We start from the raw sequence: 24,676 nt of genomic DNA on the forward strand, positions 1-24,676 counted from the left end.
TCAAGTTATCCCCCAACACAAAACACAGACTGTCTGTGTCCCTTGAAAGCATTCAGGCATACAAAGAAGACCTTAGGAAATAGGGTGCCATTTGGGATGTAGCCAATGTCTTTTCAAAGGAGAATATTTGTAATATTGCCATTGACCCTGTTTATTTGAATATGAGCTCTGTACAATGAAATCCAGCATGGCTCTTGCAGCAAGTTTGCATGTCCTTTGCCATTAACTTTGCACGAGGTGCTTTTCCCTTCCGCTCTTTTCTCTTTTGTTCTCTCTTAAATTATTTCTGACAAATGTATGCCATTGTCATAAAATGTGCCAAATGCATGCCTTTCACACTAACGCAATCATTTATCTTTCCTTACGAGTGGGATGGAAAAACCTTTGCTTCTCTCTCACCTTGCAAATGATTTCCCTGTTCCAATTCAAATGTTCATGATGCGATGAGGATGAGTGTGACGGCCGGGTCTTGAGAGGCAACTAGTCAAATGTATTGAGCAGCCATTTTGCTGCTTTTGTACTAACACAATTTGAAATGAACATGCTGGTATTTAAAATGGATTTGACCAATTGCCAACGTGCCCCATCAATACCCTGGTATTTCAAAGAGTAATTTGACCAATCACCAATGTGCCACCCCGTTCTCGCAGTGAAGCCTGACAATTCGTCAGAGAACGAAGGCCTTGTTATTCTCCTCCTGTCACACTGTTATCTTCTCTAATGAATAAATAACTTTATTTTCCCCACACCATATGAGAAATGATGCTAATGCTAATGATAGTGAGGGGAGAATATCAATAAATGCCACCGCTCCTGATGACATTTTCTTCAGACGTTTGTTTACTAGGGAGTTGTTCTATAATGGAGCACTAGAGATGCTCATTAGCATACACACATCCAGCAATAACCAAGCATTAGTCCAATTATTATTAGGTGTACCTTTAGGTCGTTTTTTTCTCTTAGAATTGACAGGAATTATGTCACGGTTTTAGCGAGAATGAGGTGATACCTTGCGTGGGGAAATGGATGTTAGCACATAAAGTGCAATTCCCCCTCAAGCTCCTCCCTGACAGTGATGCTCCTTGGGGTTTTTCAAGATAATGTCTGATCTTTTTGGTCAAGCCGCCAAAACAATAACTCAGAAAAGAGACATGTTTTAATGTTCTCGCCATGTAGTCTTATCAACACTGAAACAACACCAGAACAATGCTGGAGACAGTAGTCACTCACCTCTATGTGATTCAAGGTCCCGATTCTCCCGATAATAACCAGACCATGTGAAGATATCCTCAAAGTTAGACAATGATACGCTAGATTCATCAGAGGACGACTGGGGAAATGTGGATTTATGGTGAAAAGCACAGTGCACATGATCAAGCGGCAACACAGTTAAAACTGACTTTATTGCCGCCATAAACTCTGATAGAGGAGAGGGAAGCCGAGCGTCAAATGGGAGAGTGGGAGAGGGAGATGGAGAGAGAGATTGATAAAGAGAGCGAGAGAAAGAATGAGAGCGAGGGAATTACAGTCGACTACAGAGAGCCAGGGAGGAAGAAAGAGAAAGAAGGGAGCGAGAGAGTGAGTGAGTGAGTGAAGGAATGCAGAGAAGGCAGAAAGTGTGATAGAGCGAGTGATTGAGAGAAAGAGAGAGAAAGATGGAATGAGAGGCAGACGGCGAGATCAAGCGATGGAGAGAGAGAGTATGTCTTCGCTGTCTTGATGTGCAGTGACTTTGTAACTTCCTGTGATCAGTGTACACTGCACGGTGCTTCTCGGAGTGCAGCTGGCGGGCGAGAGAGAGGGTTGTGCTCAGCTGCAGATTAGAATACATTTACTAGGCTGACAGACACCCACCCACTGCGAGACACGCTGCCGTAATAGAGAAAACGCTCCCCACTGCCCGCCACTATTGACAGATAACAAGGTTAAACTCCAGAAATCATGCTGACTGCATGAGCTCCAAGGTGCTACGCGGCGTCGCTAAATCTGACACCTGAAGTCAAGCACAGATGGCAGCTGATTGATTTTGGCCTTTGGGAGATGAGAGCAACCTGTTTGTTTTACTGTGGAAAAACTGCCATTTTAGGGGTTAATTCCATGGGAAATCAATCAAGCGCAAAGACAATTGGATTTGTGTCAAATTTTGACGTTTTTCAAAATGACAGTTTGTTAGACTGTGAACAAACTGAATAAACTGATCTGAAAATGTTTGTTAAATCATCATGATACAGATCATTTGAACTGTCTTTTTTAATATTATATTATATTGTCATTAACGTTGAGCTCCTGTACAGGCTAATTAAAGTCCACAAATATAAAAACAGTCCCCAAATAAAAAAAATATTAAAATAGGAACCGACTCACATAGAGGCCAAGTGAACAGGAGACTCCGTATTCTTTCAAAATGGCTGCCAAACGAACAGACACTGTCTTACCATGATGCACCCTCAACTTTTAGTTCAGCTATGTTACCCTATAAGTGTTTAGTAGTGAATGTAGCCGTGTGAGCGCAGTGTGTAGCCTATGTAATGTCAGAATAAGGTGCGCTTGATACCTCTTATATTTGAGAGGACATTCTTGGCCTACTAATGATTGTGCCGTTTGTTGTCTTTTTGCACATTAACTCCTCTCCGCTGACCGCTGCATGCAGATCACTGGGAGCAAAGTCACGGTAAGTACGCCCTTTATATTATTACGCTTTGTGAGTCGTGTTCCTCTCATGCGTCTCTCCCTCCCCTCCCTCCCCTTTCTTCTCCTTTCCCTTTTAAAAGATTCTAGTCTAGTCAGTTTGTCCCCGAATCTACAAGTAAGGTCGTTTTATTATGGCTTACATATTTTTTTCCCCAGCAATGTCATCGCTAATAGGCTGTGATTTGGAAAGGCTATACGTTGTTGACACAATTCTCGCATGCAAATTGGAACACTTTTCCAATGAAGGATTTCTAAATTATACAGCCTTGCAAATGAACTGGGGGCTCTTTTGTTGGTCTAAGTCGTTTCTCTTTTTGAAATGGATTGCAGACTAACCCATATTAGCATTTAAATATTGTAATACCAGGGATGAGCAATAGTTTTTAGGCAAATAATAATAATCTGCAGTCTAATCTGGTTTTTTTGGGAACGTTTTGCATCTAAATGACTTTCATTGTGTTCTTTCCTTGAGACAGCACACTGGAGAAACGATCACTTGATTAGATTGCATTACACACACACACACACACACACACACACACACACACACACATGCACACAATGCGTTTGCTGATTGAACAGTGGAAAATATATTGAGTGCATTATTCCTCAACCTTCCAGAAATGTCAGCCCGGTTTAATTTAGCGGTGGGGTATTCCCCGCAATACATCTGAATTTGTTGTCAACACCCCCTGTCTCAATCCCACAACATTAAGGCATATCTCCTATGTCTCAGAAATGTACACCGTTGTTTGTGTTGTTGCTGTCACTTTTCTCCCCCACTAGCTCGCAAACAACCCTAGTAATATTTATAAATATACACTGTCCAAGGAGGCTGCCGAAGTTTCTTCATTTCTCCGCCACTGTAATACGGTAATTGCAGATCTGCTCTGGCAATTTCTCACAACGTAAAGCCCTATTGCCTATTGTGAGAACGCCATTCCGTTTTTGGGGGGCAGGGCTTTTGGGGGGGAAAAAGCTCTCTTATTGCTTTTTGCTAGTGTGAATTGTCACCTTTAATGGCGTTTTATTGCTTTCATAAGCCTCCTTCAGGATTAAGGAGGCCCAGAGGCTTAGAGGGAATGAGGACAAGGTAAACCAACCAGTACACTGTGACCTGGGCTGAGTCCCAAATGACACCATTTTCCCTATGTAGTGCAATACTTTTGAGACCCCTATGGGCCCTGGTTAAATCTAGTGCATTACCTAGTGATTAGGGTGCCATTTTGGATGAAGAAGACCTGGTCTGTGGTCTACTGATGGGCCCAGACAAACCTTCTTGTTTTTTGACTCTCTCTACAGACAGAAGTTTTTTGGTGTTGATTCTTTGACAAACTGTTATTTTTTACCAGGTTATTTCTGTTGCAAAAGTAGATTATTTAAGACATTGTTACGAACCGAAATGTGTTGTCTTGATCAGCAGGAACAGAGTTCATTGTGCTGAGGAAATAGGTTGTGATAGAGGTGTACGAAGACTGTTTATCCGAGAGCAGCAAAGGCCTAGTTTGAAGTTTTGAACTGTCTCAGTGTGCCACTTAGACAGCTCTCACTTTGAAGAAGTTTCTCAAAAATCTGAGGATGCTAGTAAGACTTCCCCTGAAGTCTCTGACCTTTAACCTCTCCCTCAGTCAGACTCACATCAGTGCCTCGTGGAGCGGGCTAACACAGAGCTAACACTGAGAAAGCAGGGAGCTGTCAGTCTGAAGAGACTTAAAAAGCTCCACTCAGAACCTAAAGAACCAGTCAAGAGAGGAGTTTAGCTCAGTTAGCCTGGTGTGGCTTCGGATTGGGCTGGAAGATTCCCATTTTCACACTGTCATTGTGGCGCCTCTGAGGGATCCTTGTGCAGTCGGGGTGGTTGGGAGGGATGGGGGGGGGGTTGGGAGGGCTGGGGGAACTGAAGGTACTGTGTGGTCTGTAGGGAGCCTGCAACACTTATTCCTCTGTCTCAACCATGAAATCTATCTGGCACCTTCCCCAGGTAGGGGCGCGATGGGAGGCGGAGGAGCGGGCGGTGTGAATTGCCTCTAATTCAGTCTGGCCAGTGTGTCCACATTCACCTCTGCCACTGCTGAAGTGTGTCTCATCTGCCTTTACACCTTGTTGATCGAGCTAACGGGGGAAGATGAGGACCACAAAGTAGACGAATGTCAAGTTGCCTGCAGGCAAACTAGACTTGTAAATAGACAGGCAGGCGGACAGGCTGGTTGCAGTTCTAGCGTCTATCGACCAGCTTGATGACTTCATAAGTCGTCTCTTTTTAAAACAAGGATGATTTACATCACAACTCAACTGCCATGCTGGAACAACAGTGTTTCAATTGGTCCTGTGGTGCGTTAGTGCGAGCTGCCTGCGAACCACCAGTTACACGCAGGCAGGGGCAGGGCAGCCCCAGTCGGAATGCAGCTCTTGAAGTACACTGTTCCGCTGTTTCCAGAGAGATGGATTTTAAGGGGTTACACGCCCGGGCCTTTAGGAGCTGATCAACTGGCGGAGATCGATATCCACATGACCAGCCGTCCCTGAGACTGAGCACATTTCCAAGATAACATACTGGTCAGCCTACAATATGTCAAGGGGTGAGAAAGGGGGAGGGGAGGAGGGATCCTAAAACACCTCAGACCTTGGGGACTGGAGGAGTCTGTTGGATTGGTGATGGCTGAATGGGTCTATTTCAGAGAATCATGTTTTTTTTTAGTCTGCCAGAGTAATGGACAAAGCTTGTTGTTTAAAAAATGAATTACATCTGGCTCACCCTTGGGACGCAGGCCTAACCTCTTCACTTGTATAAAATGGCCGAGGCCGGTTTTTAAGGATGACCTCTTTTAGTGGTGCGAAAGTGAGCTGTATGTATCGGCTGACAAGACCTCCCCAAGGAGCGCTAGAACAGTTTAGTGACAGAATAGAGCTTTGAAGTGATTGGAGAGAGTAGTTAGTTTTCCCCCAAAAGTAGAGGCGAAGGACATTCAACGAATGTAGGAAGAACAGGACATAAAAAATATTGCCGACAGCATATTTAATGATTGGCATTGGCTTGAGTGTATTGAGTGTATTATACAATTTAACAGATTATTCTTCCATGAACTTGAATCTTTTAACATGTAACCTTTTAATGAAATGGTATTCGATTAATTATCTTGTAGTTGAGGACGCACAGTATCTATTTATTGAGCGCGCTCAGACACTTTGAGGTAGGTACCATTGAACACGGAGAATGGCCAATGCTTTCTAGCGTCTTTTGTTCCAATGTTTGAGGAGAGGCACTTGGAACAATTCTCATTTAAGCTGAAATGGTATGCTTCTCTCCCGATTCCGCCTCTTTGTTCCTGTGTATTCCAGAGGAAGGCTGGCAAATCCCAGGCAAATCGATAACCTTGGCATTTGTTTTGCCTGTTCCGCTCATTTAATTGGCCAATGACATATCAAGCGCGGCACGCACTCCAAGGCTTTTCGTCACCTGATGCACTCCTGCTCATTGTGTTTAAGGCCTCGATGGATAGAGGGAGGGATGGCTGCAAAGACAGAGTTAGAGGAGCATCAACTGCCACCACTTATTTCACTCACTACCCTTCCTCACTACCAGCAGCAATGGTTTTTGGTGGGCCTTTTGTAAAAACAAAATCTGAATGAAACCAATACCACCCTCCCTCATCCCCTCTTCTTTCCAAGCCCCACACATCTGAAAATACTTATTTGTTTCACATCAACACAATTATCCCAGAAACCCTAGACCCACTCCAATTTGCATATACCGCACCAACAGATCCACAGATGACGCAATCTTTATTGCACACCAAACTGCTCTTTCACACCTGGACAAAAGGAACACCTATGTGAGAATGCTATTTATTGACTACAGCTCAGCGTTCAACCCCATAGTGCCCTCAAAGCTCATCACTAAGCTAAGGACCCTGGGACTTAACACCTCCCTCTGCAACTGGATCCTGGACTTCCTGACGGGCCGCCCCCAGGTGGTAAGGGTAGGTAACAAAACATCCGCCATGCTGATCCTCAACACGGGGGGCCTCTCAGGGGTGCGTGCTCAGTCCCCTCCTATACTCCCTGTTCACTCAAGACTGCACGGCTAGGCACGACTCCAACACCATCATTAAGTTTGGTGATGACACCACAGTGATAGGCCTGATCACCGACAACGATGAGACAGGCTATAGGGAGGAGGTCAGAGACCTGACTGTGTGGTGCAAGGACAACAACCTCTCCCTCAACGTGATCAAGACAAAGGAGATGATTGTGGACTACAGGATCTAAAGGAGGACCGCGCACGCCCCCATTCTCTTCGACGGGACTGTGGTGGAGCAGGTTGAGAGCTTCAAGTTCCTTGGTGTCCACATCACCAACAAACTAACATGGTCCAAGCACACCAAGACAGTCATGAAGAGGGCACGACAAAACCTATTCCCTCTCAAGAGGCTGAAAAGATTTGGCAAGGGTCCTCAGATCCTCAAAAGGTTTTACAGCTGCACCATCGAGAGCATCCTGACGCGTTGCATCACTGCCTGGTATGGCAACTGCTCAGCCTCTGACCGCAAGGCACTACAGAGGGTAGTGAGTACGGCCCAGTACATCACCGGGCCAAGCTTCCTGCCATCCAGGACCTCTATAGTAGGCGGTGTCAGAGGAAGGCCCTAAAAATGGTCAAAGACTCCATCCACCCTAATCATAGACTGTTGTCTCTGCTACCGCACGGCAAGCGGTACCAGAGCGCCAAGTCTAGGTCCAAGAGGCTCCTAAATAGCTTCTACCCCCAAGCCTTAAGACTCCTGAACAGCTAATCAAATGGCTACCCAGACTATTTCCATTGCTGCCCCCACCCCCCTCTGGAACGCTGCTGCTACTCTTATTATCTATGCATAGTCACTTTAATAACTCTATCTACATGTACAGTTGAAGTCGGAAGTTTACATACACCTTAGCCAAATACATTTAAACTCAGTTTTTCACAATTCCTGACGTTTAATCCTAGTAAAAATTCCCTTTCTTAGGTCAGTTAGGATCACCACTTTATTTTAAGAATGTGAAATGTCAGAATAATGGTAGAGAGAATGATTTATTTCATATTTTATTTCTTTCATCACATTCCCAGTGGGTCAGAAGTTTACATACACTCAACAATTAGTATTTGGTAGCATTGCCTTTAAATTGTTTAACTTGGGTCAAACGTTTTGGGTAGCCTTCCACAAGCTTCCCACAATAAGTTGGGTGAATTTTGGCCCATTCCTCCTGACAGAGCTGGTGTAACCGAGTCAGGTTTGTAGGCCCCCTTGCTCGCACACACTTTTTCAGTTCTGCCCACAAATTTTCTATGGGATTGAGGTCAGGGCTTATGATGGCCACTCCAATATCTTGACTTTGTTATCCTTAAGCCATTTTTCCACAACTTTGGAAGTATGCTTGGGGTCATTGTTCATTTGGAAGACCCATTTGCGACCAAGCTTTAACTTCCTGACTGATGTCTTGAGATGTTGCTTCAATATATCCACATAATTTTCCTGTCTCATGATGCCATCTATTTTGTGAAGTGCACCAGTCCCTCCTGCAGCAAAGCACCCCCACAACATGATGCTGCCACTCCCGTGCTTCACAGTTGGGATGGTGTTCTTCGGCTTGCAAGCCTCCCCCTTTTTCCTCCAAACATAACGATGGTCATTATGGCCAAACCGTTCTATTTTTGTTTCATCAGACCAGAGGACATTTCTCCAAAAAGTACGATCTTTGTTGCAAACCGTAGTCTGGCTTTTTTATGGCGGTTATGGAGCAGTGGCTTCTTCCTTGCTGAGCGGCCTTTCAGGTTATGTCGATATAAGACTTGTTTTACTGTGGATATAGATACTTTTGTACCTGTTTCCTCCAGCATCTTCACAAGGTCCTTTGCTGTTGTTCTGGGATTGATTTGCACTTTTCGCACCAAAGTACGTTCATCTGTAGGAGACAGAACGCGTCTCCTTCCTGAGCTGAATGACGGCTGCATGGTCCCACAGTGTTAAAACTTACATACTATTGTTTGTACAGATGAACGTGGTACTTTCAGGAATTTGGAAATTGCTCCCAAGGATGAACCAGACTTGTGGAGGTCTACAATTGTTTTTCTGAGGTCTTGGCTGATTTTCTTTTGATTTTCCCATGATGTCAAGCAAAGAGGCACTGAGTTTGAAGGTAGGCCATGAAATACATCCACAGGTGCTCCTCCAATTGACTCAAATGGTGTCAATTAGCCTATCAGAAGCTTCTAAAGCCATGACATCATTTTCTGGAATTTCCCAAGCTGTTTAAAGGCACAGTCAACTTAGTGTATGTAAACTTCTGACCCACTGGAGTTGTGATACAGTGAATAATAAGTGAAATAATCTGTCTGTAAACAATTGTTGGAAATGTTACTTGTGTCATGCACAAAGTAGAAGTCCTAACCGACTTGCCAAAACTATAGTTTGTTAACCGACTTCAACTCTACATATTACCTCAATTACATTGACACCGGTTCCCCGCACATTGACCGGTACCACCTGTATATTGCCCCACTATTGTTATTTACTGCTACTCTTTAATCATTTGTTATTCTTATCTCTTACTTTTTTTTTTTAGGTATTTTCTTAAAGCTGCATTGTTGGTTAAGGGCATGTAAGTAAGCATTTCACTGTAAGGTCTACACCTGTTGTATTCTGCGCATGTGACAAATAACATTTGATTGGAAATAGGCTATTAAACTGTGTGTGGACCGTCAAGCAGAGTTGATGTGGCACATGTCCTTGGTGCTTTGAAAGACTGGCAAAGAAGAACTGTATCCCCGCCTGCCCCTGGCTAGTGTTCAGTATGGATTCCAGTTGAATATTTAAATCACCGGTTTTAAATGTGTTGTGAGACAGTATCTTTGCGGAGACTTTATTGGGATGACATTTGAAGTTGACTAAAAAGATAATTCAAGTGATTTTTGGAGTATCAAACCATGCCTCTTTTCCTCTGTAAGTTTGTAGATTTTGGGCAGTATCAAACCATTGTATTTCCCATTACTGAAACACATTGATGTTTTAGAGATTCATGTAGTTGATTACATGGGAGTGCATTAAGTAATTATTTAGACGGCTTCCCTTTACTCCACATTTTGATTTGTTACAGACTTAATTTGTTAAATTGTTTTTTCCCCCCATCAATCTACAGTACACACAATACCCGATAATGACAAAGCAAAAACTGTTTTTTATACATTTTTATAAATTTCTCTCAAACTCTGTCAGGTTGGATGGGGAGCGTCAGTGCACAGCTATTTTCAGGTCTCTCCAGAGATGTTCGATCCGGTTGTGTGGCTGTGTGCTTAGGGTCGTTGTCCTGTTGGAAGGTGAACCTTTGCCCCAGTCAAAGGTCCTGAGAGCTCTGGAACAGGTTTTGATCAAGGATCTCTCTGTACTTTGCTCCGTCCATCTTTGCGTCGATCCTGACTAGTCCTCCATTCCCTGCCGGTGAAAAAAATCCCCACAGCATGATGCCACCACCATGCTTACCCGTAGGAAGTGTGCCAGGTTTCCTCCAGACGTGATGCTTGGCATTCAGGCCAAAGAGTTAAATCTTGGTTTAATCAGACCAGAGAATCTTGTTTCTCATGGTCTGAGGGTCCTTTAAGTGCCTTTTTGGCAAACTCCAAGTGGGCTGTCATGTGCTTTTCCGAATGCATTGTGTATGACTTTTATATTTGACCTGTTGAGGTGATATTTTGATGATATCTACTCACGAAGAGTCAGGGGATGCTCTACTGCAGGTATTCCTGAACTGGGGGTACGCGCAATGCCGTCGGGGGTACGCCAATAGAAATGTGATTCACATAAAAATATTTATTTTTTTCAAACAGTCCATTTATATTTCCCAACGGGGCTATACATTTGGGTGAGGTTTTTCTCTCGCTTGAGTAGCCTTGTTTCACTACCAAAAATAAAATTAAACCATCTAGTGTTCTGCGAAATAACAACACAATGTCAAATACAGGTAGCCTAGTGAAATAATGAACATCCAATCACATTAACCGTTACTCTCTCGCGGGAATTCCCGGTCTGTATGTAGCCAAACGTAGCTGCTGCTCATGTTGGTATCTGTACTGATGACGCAAAAGCCATGACAGGGAGACATAGTGGAGTGGTAACACGCGTGCAAGCAGTTGCTCCCGACGCCACTTGGGTACGCTGCAACATCAACCGAGAGGCTCTTGCTGCCAAAGGAATGCCTGACAGCTTGAAAGACGTTTTGTACACTACAGTGAAAATGGTTAACTTTGTTAAAGCAAGGCCTCTGAACTCTCGTGTATTTTCTGCACTATGCAATGATATGGGCAGCGACCATGTAACTATTTTACAACATACAGCAGTGCGCTGGTTATCAAGGGGGAAAGTATTGAAACTTTTTTTTAAATTGAGAGATGAGCTTAAAGTTTTCTTTACTGACCATCATTTTCACTTGTCTGACCGCTTGCATGATGACGAGTTTTTCACACAACTGGCCTATCTGGGTGATTTTTTTTTCTCACCTGAATGATCTGAATCTAGGATTACAGGGACTCTTCGCAACTATATTCAACGTGTGGGACAAAATTAAAGCTATGATTAAGAAGTTGGAGCTCTAACAAGGACAACCCACAGGTCTTTCCATCATTGTATGATTTCTTTGTGTGCAAATGAACTCAATCTTACGGACAATGTCAATTGTGATAAAGCGAAGCACCTGAGTGAGTTGGATACGCAATTACGCAGGTACTTTTCCGAAACGCATGACACAAAAACTGGATTCGTTTTCCCTTTCATGCCCTGCCTCAAGTCCAGTTACTGATATCTGATCAAGAGAGCCTCATCGAAATTGCAACAAGTGGTTCTGTGACAATTGAATTTAATCAGAAGCCACTGACAGATTTCTGGATTGGGCTGCGCTCAGAGTATTATGCCTTGGCAAATCACGCTGTTAAGATACTGATGCCCTTTGCAACCACGTACCTATGTGAGAGTGGATTCTCGGACCTCACTGCATGACAACTAAATACAGACACAGACTGTGTGGGAAATGATTTAAGACAGAGTCTCTCCAGTACAACCCAACATTGCAGAGTTATGTGCATCCTTTCAAGCGCAGCCTTCTCATTAACCTGTGGTGAGTTATTCACAATTTTCGATGAACAAATAAGGTTTTATACATAAGATGGTTAAATAAAGAGCAAAATTCTTGATTATTATTATATTATTATTTGTGCCCTGGTCCTATAAGAGCTCTAAGAGCCGGGTTGTGACAACTCACACTCATTCTTAAGTTTAATAAATGCATCGTATAGTGTGTGTGCTGCAGGCTTACAATGATGGTAAAAAACAACATTTGAGAGTGCGCTGACCCTGGTGCTAGAGGGGGTACGCAGCTGGATGTTGAATGTTTTGAATAGGTACGAGACTATAAAAAGTTTGGGAACCACTGCTCTACTGGGATCATTTCAGTCATTACAAACAACACATCTATCTTCTTCAAGCCATATTGTACTGTCTATAAGCCTATGATTCCCTGCTATAACATCAGCAATGCAGCGCCATTAGGCCTATATTGAGTCTGTAGATCAGTGGTGTTTGTGTTGTGCGCTAGGCCATCAATCATATTCAAGTTTCCCAGGGCTCAGCATGTATTGACAGTAAAACAATATTAATTTTCATTTGTCCCCTCGCTCTTCCCCCGAGCCCTTTATTAATACTTCAATATAGAAACTTGGTACGCAGACACCTTTTGGCATACAATTTTAATGTCTTTCAGTCCAACTCTAATTCAGAAATGTCAAGTGTAGATCTGATTGATTCATGCTTTATATAATTCGGAGACCTTTTCTAGGTTATTTCTACGTCTGTTGAGTCTGTCGGAATTCGGTAGCATATTAGTTTTGAGAGAGCAAAGGGATTTAAATATAGTGCTCATGAATTGAATTAAACAGCATTGTGCAGGAGTTTGCATTTCTGCCTCTTGACGAGACATGCTATTTATTAACTTCCTCTCTTGTATACATGGCATTGTAGCTGTTCTGTCACTCCAAGTTGGATGTTTCAACCGAACAAAAAACAAATCATTCAGTGCCTGTTTATTCTTCCAATGTACAGTGCATTCAGAAAGTATTCAGACCCCATGACTTTTCTATTCTAAAATGGATTAAAGTGCTTTTTTCCCCTGATCAATCTACACACAATACCCCATCATGACAAAGCAAAAACAGGTTTTTAGAAATGTTTGCAAATGTATAAAAAATTAAACTGATATAACATTTGCATAAGTATTCAGACCCTTAACTCAGTACTTTGTTGAAGCACTTTTGGCATCGATTAAAGACTTGAGTCTTCTTGGGTATGACGCTACAAGATCGGCACACCTGTATTTGGGTTGTTTCTCCCATTCCTCTCTGCTGATCCTCTCAAGCTCTGTCAGGTTGAACGGGGAGCATATTTGCACAGCTAGTTGAACAATCCTGTCTCTGAGCTCTACGTACAATTCGTTCAACCTCATGGCTTGGTTTTTACTCCGATATGCACTGTGAACTGTGGGACCTTATATAGACAGGTACAGTATGTGTCTTTCCAAATCATGTCCAATCAACTGAATTTATCACAGGTGGACTCCAATCAAGTTATAGAAACCTCTCAAGGATGTTCAATGGGAACAGGATGCACCTGAGCTCTATTCAGTCTCATGGCAAAGGGTCTGAATACTTACATAAGTAAGGTATTTCTGTTTTTTAATTTTAATACATTTGAAACACTTCTTAAAAAAACTGTTTTCACTTTGTCATTCTAGGTTATTGTGTGTATATCGATGAGGAAGAAAATGTATTTAATCAATTTTAGAATAAGGCTGTAACATAAGATAATGTGGAAAAAGGCAAGGGGGCTGTATACGTTCTGAATGTACTCTATTCTAATGTTGTATACTGTATTACTACTACACTATTACAATACTATTGTTTGCAACATATTTGCAGCATTTCTCCTAGATTATTTTTCCATGCTTGGCTTGGCTAACCTTTCACTAGATTCAACTGAAATGTTCCTGTCTTCAAACGCCCACCTTGGTCGTAAGATGAGTGTAACTGTGGGAGAGGTAAAGTGCAACAAATATAGAACATGATTTCTGAGCTGTGGTAGGTAGCAGCGTAACTCGTGGGAGGAACCTCTGAGTGAACACACTCCCCAACTCCCACAGCAGAGGAAAAAGCGGAGAAGTCCCTTCTCTTTTAAGTGTGATGATCTTTTTTCTTCTTATCTCTTCTCACCTCTCCTCTTCTTTTCTCTCCTTACCCCTGTTCTCTCATCTATGCTCTCCTCTCCCCACCACTGCATTATACTAAATACAGGGCCTTCAGAAAGTATTCGCACACCTTGACTTTTTCCATTACATTGAAACTTGCACCTTGTTTGCAATAAGGCACTAAAGTAAAACTGCAAAAAGATGTGTCAAATTAATTAATTTTTTGTCCTGAATACAAGGAGTTATGTTTGGGGCAATTCCAAAACAACACATCACAGAGTACCACTGAGTGCTCATCTTTTGAAGCATGGTAGTGGCTGCATAATTTTATGGGTATGCTTGTCATCGGCAAGAACTAGGATAAAAAGAAACGGAAAAGAGCTAAGCACAGGCAAAATCCTAGAGGAAAAGCTGGTTCAGTCTGTCTTGAAGACTTGAAAATGGCTGTCCGGCAATGATCAACAACCAACTTGACAGAGCTTAAAAAAATGATAATGTGCAAATATTGTACAATCCAGGTGTGCAAAGCTCTTAGAGACGTACCCAGAAAGTCTCACAGCTGTAATCACTGCCAAATTTGATTCTAACATGTATTGACTCAGGGGTGTATACTTATGTTAATGAGATATTTCTGTATTTCACTTTCAGTACATTTGCAAAAATGTCTAATAACATGTTTCCCTGTTTTAAAAAAAATCAATTTTGAATTCAGGCTGTAACACAACAGAAGGTGGAATAAGTGAAGGGGTATGAATACTTTCTGAAGGCAAAGTACATCTCTTTTCAAAGGAAGAGAGACAATCAGGCTTCGTGCTTTCAAAGGTAGAGAGCTGGATCTCATTATTTTGAAGGGAACATGAAAGGGCGTCTGGAGTGGACATGGTATGCTGATATTGAAAGCATATGGAGTGTGTGTGTGTGTGTGTGTGTGTGTGTGTGTGTGTGTGTGTGTGTGTGTGTGTGTGTGTGTGTGTGTGTGTGTGTGTGTGTGTGTGTGTGTGTGTGTGTGTGTGTGTGTGTTTTGATGACCTTGTCCTTGTGTTTGTAAGTAGCACTGTCTTTGGCCCTGCAGCAACATCATGACTTGAACATGTCCTCTACTCTCAGATTTGGATATTAAGGAGAAGAGGAAGAGAGAGTGTGATGGAGAGAAAGAGCCAGAGCCAAAGATAGAGGGAGAGAGCAAGACTATATTGAGACAGAAACACAGGGAAAAAAAGAATTGTGTGTGTATGTGCCTGCTTTTTCTGTGTGCGTTTGGCACGCCTGCTTGCCTGTGTGTCTTCCGCTGTGTGTGTGTTTAGCTTTGTTTGTGTGTGTGTGTGTGTGTGTGTGTGTGTGTGTGTGTGTGTTTCTGTGATATTGGGGCTGTCAGTAATGGGGCTGGGTGAACACTGCCTACGCGCTCAGTGGTTCATCTCCCCATGGCTCTCTCTAACACACTACACGGCACGCCGGCTCCACAGGGTGCTCCTGCAGGCTGAATTAGGTTCCATAAACTTTATGGCATATTTTTACAACTCGTCTCTCTGTCTGCGATTCCACCACAGCATCCCCGGCCTCCTCTGCTTTAACTGTTCACACAGCTGTGAAATTCAGTGTACCCCTTCGCTTTTTATGGTCGTTTGGACGGGCTTGATTCAGTTGGTGCCCCCCGGTGGAGGGAAGGATTGGCTCCTTCCCTCCCCCGCCACAAATGTTTATATTTAGTAAGTTATTTGTTTTGTGTTTTACGGCCATGTTTTTTTTATGCAAGGTGGTGGGTGATTACTAGAGATGTCTCTCTTAGTATATCACGTTGCCTGTGTGTGTGTCGGTGTGTATGGTTTGTCGGTGTGTGATAACTGAGTAGTCCTTTCCCTAACCTTGTCTGACTCCACACCCTCCCGTGATGCTCTGTTGCCCGTGCCAAACTCAGTACAACTCCACTATGGCGGTGCATATTTGGCTTTGCCTTCGACTGCGGGCAGCGGTCACAGGAGTGTGTGTGTGTGCGCATGTGTGCGTGTGCACTGGGCAGCAGTTCAAAACATCTGAGTCCAGCCAGTTGCGTGGAGGAGGAGGTAGCTACTTTCCACCCGAAGTAGATACTTTACATCATCCTAGAGAGACACTTAGTTGTTGTTTGTTTGACTCACTGACCGAGAGGCATCAGGTCATAAGGACATTTCTGGGCTAAACCAAAGTCACTCCAGCTCTTGGGTGGAAAAAGGTGGAGGTGGAAAGAGCCATAGCTATGCTGGCTGATATATCATAATCTCCCCTCTTAACCCCTCCCAACTCTTCTTGGAGCTCCCCTTATTTGCCCCCGCCGCAGTCAATAAGCCCACCCGGCACATCTCTAGCAAGGTGTACCTTGCCTACTCCCTTCCAGTCTCCTCCAACATGCTCCACTGCTGTCATACCATCCGCACAGGAAGTAAGTAAGCCCCATAATCGCCTCATCAACAGCACTGCTTCCACTGATTCCCAGACAGTTCCCTGGTTGCCTGTAATGATCGGTGATCTGATCAAGGCTGGGTGACTCAGCGCTTTAATTTCTTCCTTTGCAGTTTTCCCTTTTAAGGGCGCCCGAGAGAGATGGGTCGCACGGTTAAAATGTCCGCTTTGAAGTTTTACGACTTCTCCCTTTGTGTCGTCCGCCTAGCAAGAGAGCCTGAAGAGCTGGGAGTCCGCGCTTCCGCATAACTTTCATGTGTACATACCAAGACAAAACAGCACACTGTTTTGACATTGGAGGTATTTATCAAATCAAATCAAATTGTATTGGTCACATACACATGTGTTTAGCAGATGTTATTGCGGGTGTAGCGAAATCCTTTTAAAATAAAATACTGCAAAGTTTCCTAAGAGCTAGAAGCACGGCATCCCTCTGTCGGCTCCATTTTTAAATATGACAAAGATACTTTCACATTGGCCTCTGTCTGTGTACGCATGCCGGCGACGTTTTGTCTGTATCGCTCGCCTTTGCTATAAACACTGTCTTTAGATATTTATTCACATTAGAGTGTTGATGGTGGTCAGCAGCATCAACAGCTTTCTGTCTCTGAGGTGAAGTACCGGAGGTTGCCGCAAGATGGCAATAGAAGTCTATTGAACTCTCCATGGTGCAAAAGAGAGGAAAAAGGTAGGGGAAAATTCACAATGTTGCTATGGAATTGACCAAATAGGTTTTGTTGTACCTAGCAGCCTACACACACACACACACACACACACACACACACACACCCCGCACCACTATGTCTGGCTCCCTTATGCCATTTGTAAGACGTTGTCTGATCTTTAAAGAGGAGAATAAGTGTGAAACGCCTCAAAAGCATTCAAATGGATCCATCTTTCACCGATCGATACACCGATCAGCCTCACTTTGCGGTTGAAGAAACAACAACAAGAAAACAGATTCTTCACCGCTTAATTTTTTTCTCTGAAAACTCCACAACCACGATGGCCTCTAACATTGCAGACAGATATGTTCTGCTCTGCTTTTGTTCTTAAGCCTCACAAGTCTCAAACACAATGGCACGACAGTGAGGAAGCTCAACGTAACACAACCTCGGCTGTTATCGACAATTCCCCACATATTTACCAGACATTTATGTAATCGGACCTGAATAATTTATCTGTGGCGCCGGTGTGACGAATGAAGAAAACCCACTCCTCACTATAAAAACATGTTAGTGGTCTCATAGCTGCACAACTCAAAATCTCATGTCTCTATATCCACCTATATATCCATTCCATTGAATCCCTGTATCTGGGTGTTGAGCCCACTGATCAAACTATGTTTTTCTGGGCACATAGCTTCTGTCATCTCTATGTATCTCGTTCCACCCTGTGTTTGGGTGTTGAATGTTCCTGATACAGGACTAATTCAGTGTCACACGAGTGTAGTGGAGATGTGGCTGGCACAGCATGGCAGAGGGCACTACTCTCTTTCTATATATCTATCTGTGGTATATATCTATGGTATATATCTATCTATCTGTGGTGTATATCTATCTGTAGTATCTATCCATCTTTTATATATTAATCTATCTAATCAATTAATCTAATCTATCTGTCCCTCCGTTCATCTGTCTGTATTTGGGTATTGAGGCTCCTGATATTGGCCAATAATATTTGTTACATGTTTTCTGCTGCTACCATGTTGTTGTCATGTTGTGTTTCTACCGTGGTGTGTTGTCATGTGTTGCTGCCTTGCTATGTTGTTTTCTGACTTTATGTCGTGTTGTCTCTCTTGTCTTGATGTGTGTTTAGTCCTATATTAATATATATATATATATATTTTTTTTAAATATTTTTTATCCCTTTCCCCGTTCCCGCAGGAGGCCTTTTGCATTTTGGTAGGCCGTAATTGTAAATAAGAATTTGTTCTTAACTAACTTGCCTGGTTAAATAAATGTCCAAATAAATAAATACAGGACTGATTCAGAGCCACATAGGAGTGTGTAGTAGAGCCGTGCAATAGGTGGGTAGGTAAGGCTTGGCGGAGCCTGGCAGCAGGCTTGTTTGTGGATGTCATGTGTTTCTCCTCAAACGGGGACACAATGGCGCAGATGCCGCCTCACCCGCCAAAGCCCCCCTCTGCTCAGGTGCCCACCACCATCATGCCACATACATTTTTAAAACACAGCCATATGGCAATTCTGTTTTCAGGCGTCTGTGCCAAATGGAATATGAGTTAAAAAACTTCAAAAAATATCCATCTTGTCTTTTTCGGTCGAAGCTTGACAGACAGAATAGGGCCGTCATACTACTCCACTAGTTGGTGTAAAAAAACGTATAGCGCATTTCTTTAGAATGGGAACCAATTACTGAATATTGCCCATAAGGTTATTTAAGTGTTTCATGAAATGGCGATGTCCTTGATGTGGGATGTAGGCTTAGCAGGTAAATGGACATCAATCACATTGAGCTTTTAGTCTGCCCCTCTCAGATTTTTCTCATCTGTAGCCCCTCACCTATGAGTCATGCTATATCATGTTGTTTGCCAAATTGTTTGTAGGTCCCCTCTAGGAGCCCAGCGTCAGGTATAAGCTTGCATTTCCGCCAAAAAAAAACGAAGAAGAAAAATCTTGTCGCCGAGCATAACAGCAACATCTCAAAAGCTTATTCTGATAAAAAACAAACCAAAAATTGCTCCTTTCATCTCCTCGTGGTTTTTGGTTAAGCAGTTCAGCCCAAGCCTCTAGTGAAATGTTTTTCCCCTCTGTTTGCATTTCTGAACAAGCCTCCATAACGATAATGAATGATATTATTTTAAAACCAATTACTGTTAGTTGTGGAGGCTTCTTTACCAACATTGTCATGTTCTCTGTGGAATAATGTTTTGTCATATCTGCTGCTGTCTGCCGCTGCTGTCAAACTTGCTATTTTCTCCTATTCCCCAAACTGTCTATTCTATGCTAATGCATCTCTTTTGGTATTCAGATACCTCCCCTTTTTAAACAGAACCTCTCAAGGGAGCCTGATCTCCAGGAATTAGAGCAAAGTTAATGAATGACTGAAACTGTTTGCCATATTTGTATACTAAACCAACAAATACATAATATGTCAAAATACGGGCAAAGCTGCACAGGTTACACATCATATTGACTGAAGATAGTTGTGGTAAAGTCTAGTCAGTATGACCTCTACCTTCGCTGTTGAGCGTCTGAGTAGGGCTAGACGTGCTATTCCCTCTTCTATTTCCCACAGGTGAATTGAGATGTTGCGTTACGTTGAATCATGCTAAAATACTAGAACACGAAAGCAAGCGAACATTACGTCTGTTATGTGGGAGAAGAGAACGCGTACTTGTATCAACATTGAAAAGGTCGTCTTTGAGGGAGAGCGAGAAGGATTTCCTCGCCATATTCACATTAAATATAATGAATGGTTCGCGGTAATGCAAATTGGGTTTCTCTGAGAAGCCGACGGTATACCGCACCGTATACTTTGTTCAGGTAAATTATATGTGTTAATGATTACCAAAGACTTGTATAGCCAGTGAATTACCAAGGTTTCCTGCTGCCTATCCTCTATTCTTCCATTTTGTATGCTTGGGCCTTAATTGTCTGCCTCTCGCATCGACTTTTAGGAGGTGGACTCTACTGCTTTTGTTTAGACTTTCTAATCAATGGTGTATAGGCTTGAGAGATGTGCGGTGCACAAGGACACACAATGGTCTCTATGTCACATGAATATCTGAATGGTAAGTGTGCTGTATCCGTGTCCATAAATGAACGTGCATCCCTATCTTTCTCTGCCACCCACCCATGCAAACGCACACACGGTCATTAAAAGCCACGAACGCCTCACGTTCCTGAAGATTGATTTATACCTTATTTAATAAGATGAAACGTTACCTGAAAGCAGCTCCCCCCCCCCCCCCCCTTAATTGACCAATTTTGATGCTGCTCAATAAGCATTTGTCATAGCAAACCTTGACACAAGTAGTGTTCTCTCTCTGTCTCTGTGTGGCATCCGTATACTCACACTCTCGCACTCACCCACAGCTATTACTGATATCACTCTGTCATAATTAATAGAAGAGATATGAAATATATATTAAATATTCAGTGTGTTTTGTTTCAGGGATTGACAGTGCATGTCCAAAATTGCCTGCATCAGTCAGCATCTCTCAGCCCAACCCTAATTATCCCACTTTGCCCAGCAGCTGTCTGCTATTAGGGGCCTTTGTTCCAGATGTTTTCTTATTAGAATGGAATTGATCATCCTAATGGTTTTAGGGGTCAAAGCACAAAGATTCGGTTGCCCTTTTCTCATGGCAATGGGCCACAAGTCTTGCTGCTGTGATTGCACACTGTAGTATTTCACGGAAATGGGAGTTTATCGATGTTTGATTTGTTTTCCAATTCTTTGTGGGTCTGTGTGATCTGTGGGAAATATGTATCTCTAATGTGGTCGGACATTTGTCAGGAGGTTAGGAAGTGCAGCTCAGTTTACACTTCATTTTGTGGGCATTGATTCCTTTTAGGTGGTTGTAGAATTTAACAGCTATTTTCTGGATTTTTATAACTGTAGCCCTAATTCAAAGTTTTGCCTTGCCAGCTCCATAGTCTGTGGACAGAGCTGCTCTCTCCCTCCCCCTCTGCAGTAGAGAGAGGAGAGGAGAAAGCTGGGTTTCACTCCTCTCTTTTTCTCTCTCTGTGCCTGGCCTCCGAACCTCCACCGGGTTTTGTGGAACTTCTGTAGCCACCGAGGCATGCTGCGCCCATTCACTCCGAGATGGGAAAAGAGGGGAGAGGGGGAGAGACGAGCGAGCACAGACAACAGATTGAGAGGGAGAGAGATAAAACAGAGAGACAGAGAGAGGTGGGCTTTCCTATTGTTCTCCCTCTCATCACACTGTAGTGCATCTAATCCTCACAAGGCTGATATTTCCTTACATCAATGTACAGTATAGTGGTACCTGCTGCATCACAATACACTCTACTGTAGTTAGATGTACAGTACCAGTCAAAAGTTTGACCACAACTACTATTTTCTACATTGTAGAATGACAGTGAAGACATCAACACTATGAAATAACACATGGAATCATGAAGTAACCAAAATATATTTTATATCTGAGATTCTTCAAAGTAGCCACCCTTTGACTCGATGGCAGCTTTGCACACTCTTGGCATTCTCTCAACTAGCTTCATAAGGAATGCATTTCAGTTAACAGGTGTGCCTTGTTAAAAGTGAATCTGTGGAATTTATTTCCTTTATGAGTTTCAGACAATCAGTTGTGTTGTGACAAGGTAGGGGTGGTAACACAATGAACGCACCACGTCTCTGACTCCCCTCCATCTCCACACATGTTCCCTGTATCAGTAGGATAATAGCCGACTTTCGCACTTCAAACGTCAATTGAGCGAAACAACAAGCGTGACGCTTAATTGCATCCGTCTTTGTCTCTCCGTCTTCATTTTATTCGGTATTCTCTGGAAAACGTACTGAAAACAGAAGCATCCGTTTATAAGACACTTGTATTACACAGCTTTATTCTCCTTGACGGACAAGTGTTTGTTGTTTCCTTGTGAGTTTGAGAAATCTCGTATGAATTCAGGAGGGATTGAACCCCCCCCCCCCTTCACCCCGCCAAACAATTTTATACAACAGGGAGATGGACGAAGAAGAATCGGTGATCCCATGTGAAAATCGATACACTTATAGCAGCTAGATGGTGTTTTTCGTGACTGATCAGTGAAGGGTGAAGTTACCCCTAGATGCTGATCATATGGTTAAGGTGAGGATTGGGGTAAGGGAAGCTGATCCAAAATGACACCCTATTCCCTATGGGCTCTGGTAAAAAGTAGTGCTCTATATAGGGCATAAGGTTCCATTTGAGACGCAGGCAGGGAGTAATTTTTCTAATTGAAAATAGCCATGTGATGAAGTGTCAGCCACTTTAGTGTCTCCATGTTTGACATGCTTAACCACAACTTGAACCCGAGTCCCTATTTGGCAGGCATTGTGACCCCCTTCCCCCTCTACCATTTACTCATTCTAATGGCTTATGAACCGACGGCCCTATTTGGCATCCATTGTTGCTCCCCCACCCATCCACCCCACCATTTGGAGCCATTCTAATAGCTTATGAAGGCAACATAATGATGTGTGGACTTTGTTATTTGCTTTTGTTCACAAAACACTTCCCTGGTTTATTGCATTTTTACGGATGGGGGCCTTGATCACTCATATTACGGGGCGGTGTAAATGGGAGTCAATAAATTACCCACCGATTAAAGATGATGCCCTCACTTTGGGTGCCCGGGCACCATTCGCCATGCATAGTTAACACGAGTCTTTTCAAGTGTACTAGTTAAATCATTGTAATTCCTTTTCCATTTGCCATTCGCCACTGCTGCGGACTTCATTGGCTGACATTTGAATACGGAACAAATATTTGTGTGTACAGTAGGCTGGTAGCCTAGTGGTTAGAGCGTTGGACTAGTAACCGTAAAGGTTGCAAGATCAAATCCCTGAGCTGACAAAGTAAAAATCTGTCGTTCTGTCCCTGAACAAGGCAGTTAATCCACTGTTCCTAGGCCGTCATTGAAAATAAGAATTGGTTCTCAACTGACTTGCCTAGTTAAATAAAGGTTCAAAAAAATTGCTGGTGTGAGAGAGGACAGCCAAGGTGTTTTCCAACCTAACAATGACATAAGAATTGGTTGAAAACAAACCAGCCTGTGCATTTAGATGGGGATGATGAACATGTGTTATTGTCTTGCCCGTCTGAAGGACTTTGTCTGTGTGCTCAAGATCAGTTTTTTGTTTTATTGGGAGAATTTGTGGGCACCTTCTCTCAATAGGTACATTGCCTTCGGAAAGTATTCAGACCCCTTGACTTTTTCCACATTTTGTTACGTTACAGCCTTATTCAACAAAAAAAATGTATCCTCGCAATACCCCGTAATGACAAAGCAAAAACGTTTTTGTTTTCGAAATGTGTTAATTTATTAAAAATAAAAACGGTATCACAACCTTTACTCAGTACTTCGTTGAAGCACCTTTTGCAGTGATTAAATCATCGAGTCTTCTTGGGTACGACACTACAAGCTTGGCACACCTGCATTTGCTGAGTTTCTCCCATTCTTCTCTGGAGATCCTCTCAAGCTCTGTCTGGTTGGATGGGGAGCGTTGTTGCACAGATTTTCAGGTCTCTCTAGAGATGTTCGATCGGGTTCAAGTCCGAGCTCTGGCTGGGCCACTCAAGGTCATCCAGAGACTTGTCTTGAAACCACTCCTGCGTTGTCTAGGCTGTGTGCTTAGGGTCGTTGTCCTGTTGGAACCCCAGTCTGAGGTCCTGAGTGCTCTGGAGCATGTGTTCATCAAGGATCTCTTTGTACTTTGCTCCGTTCATCTTTGCCTCGATCCTGACTAGTCTCCCAATCCCTGCCGCTGAAAAACATCCCCACAGCATGATGTTGCCACCACCATGCTTCACCGTAGGGATGGTGCCAGGTTTCCTCTAGATGTGACACTTGGCATTCAGGCCACAGAGTTCAATCTTGGTTTCATCAGACCGGTAAATGTTGTTTATCATGGTCTGAGAGTCTTTAGGTGCCTTTTGGCAAACTCCAAGCGGGCTGTCCGGTGCCTTTTACTGAGGAGTGGCTTTCGTCTGGCCACTCTACCATAAAGGCATGATTGGTGGAATGCTGCAGAGAAGGTTCTCCCATATCCACAGAGGAACTGTAGAGCTATGTCAGAGTGACCATCGGGTTCTTGGTCACCTCCCTAACCAAGGCCCTTCTCTCCCCCTGGTTGCTTAGTTTCTTCAATTTAAGAACCTTCAATAATGCACAAATGTTTTGGTACTCTTCCCCAGATCTGTGCCTCAACACAAGCCTGTGTTGGAGCTCTACGGACAATTCCTTCATTATCATGGCTTGGTTTTTGCTCTGACATGCACTGTCAACTGTGGGACCTTATATAGACAGGTGTGTGCTGTTCCAAATCATGTCCAATCAATTGAATTTACCACAGGTGGACTCCATTCAAGTTGTAGAAACATCTTAATGATGATCAATGGAAACAGGATGTACCTGAGCTCAATTTCGAGTCTCATATTGAAGGGTCTGAATACTTATGTAAATAAGGTATTTCTGATTTTGCAAAAAAATTAATTTTGCTTGGTCATTATGGGTTATTGTGTGTAGATTGCCAGTTGTGGAAAAAGTACCCAATTGTCATACTTGAGTAAAAGTAAAGATACCTTAATAGAAAATGA

At 43.0% G+C, this 24,676-nt stretch overlaps 1 protein-coding gene across 1 annotated transcript in view; it reads left to right on the top strand.

The window, feature by feature from the left end:
- LOC120061859 (protein diaphanous homolog 2-like) overlaps nucleotides 1-24,676 on the top strand; it is a 467,422-nt gene that overhangs the window by 42,283 nt on the left and 400,463 nt on the right. Inside the window, exon 6 of the mRNA XM_039011641.1 lies at nucleotides 2,651-2,671. Coding sequence (XP_038867569.1) covers nucleotides 2,651-2,671 — 21 coding nt within the window. The remainder of the gene's footprint in view (nucleotides 1-2,650; nucleotides 2,672-24,676) is intronic.

The sequence above is a fragment of the Salvelinus namaycush genome, chromosome 17, assembly GCF_016432855.1.
Source record: "Salvelinus namaycush isolate Seneca chromosome 17, SaNama_1.0, whole genome shotgun sequence".
Taxonomy (NCBI): Eukaryota; Metazoa; Chordata; class Actinopteri; order Salmoniformes; family Salmonidae; genus Salvelinus; species Salvelinus namaycush.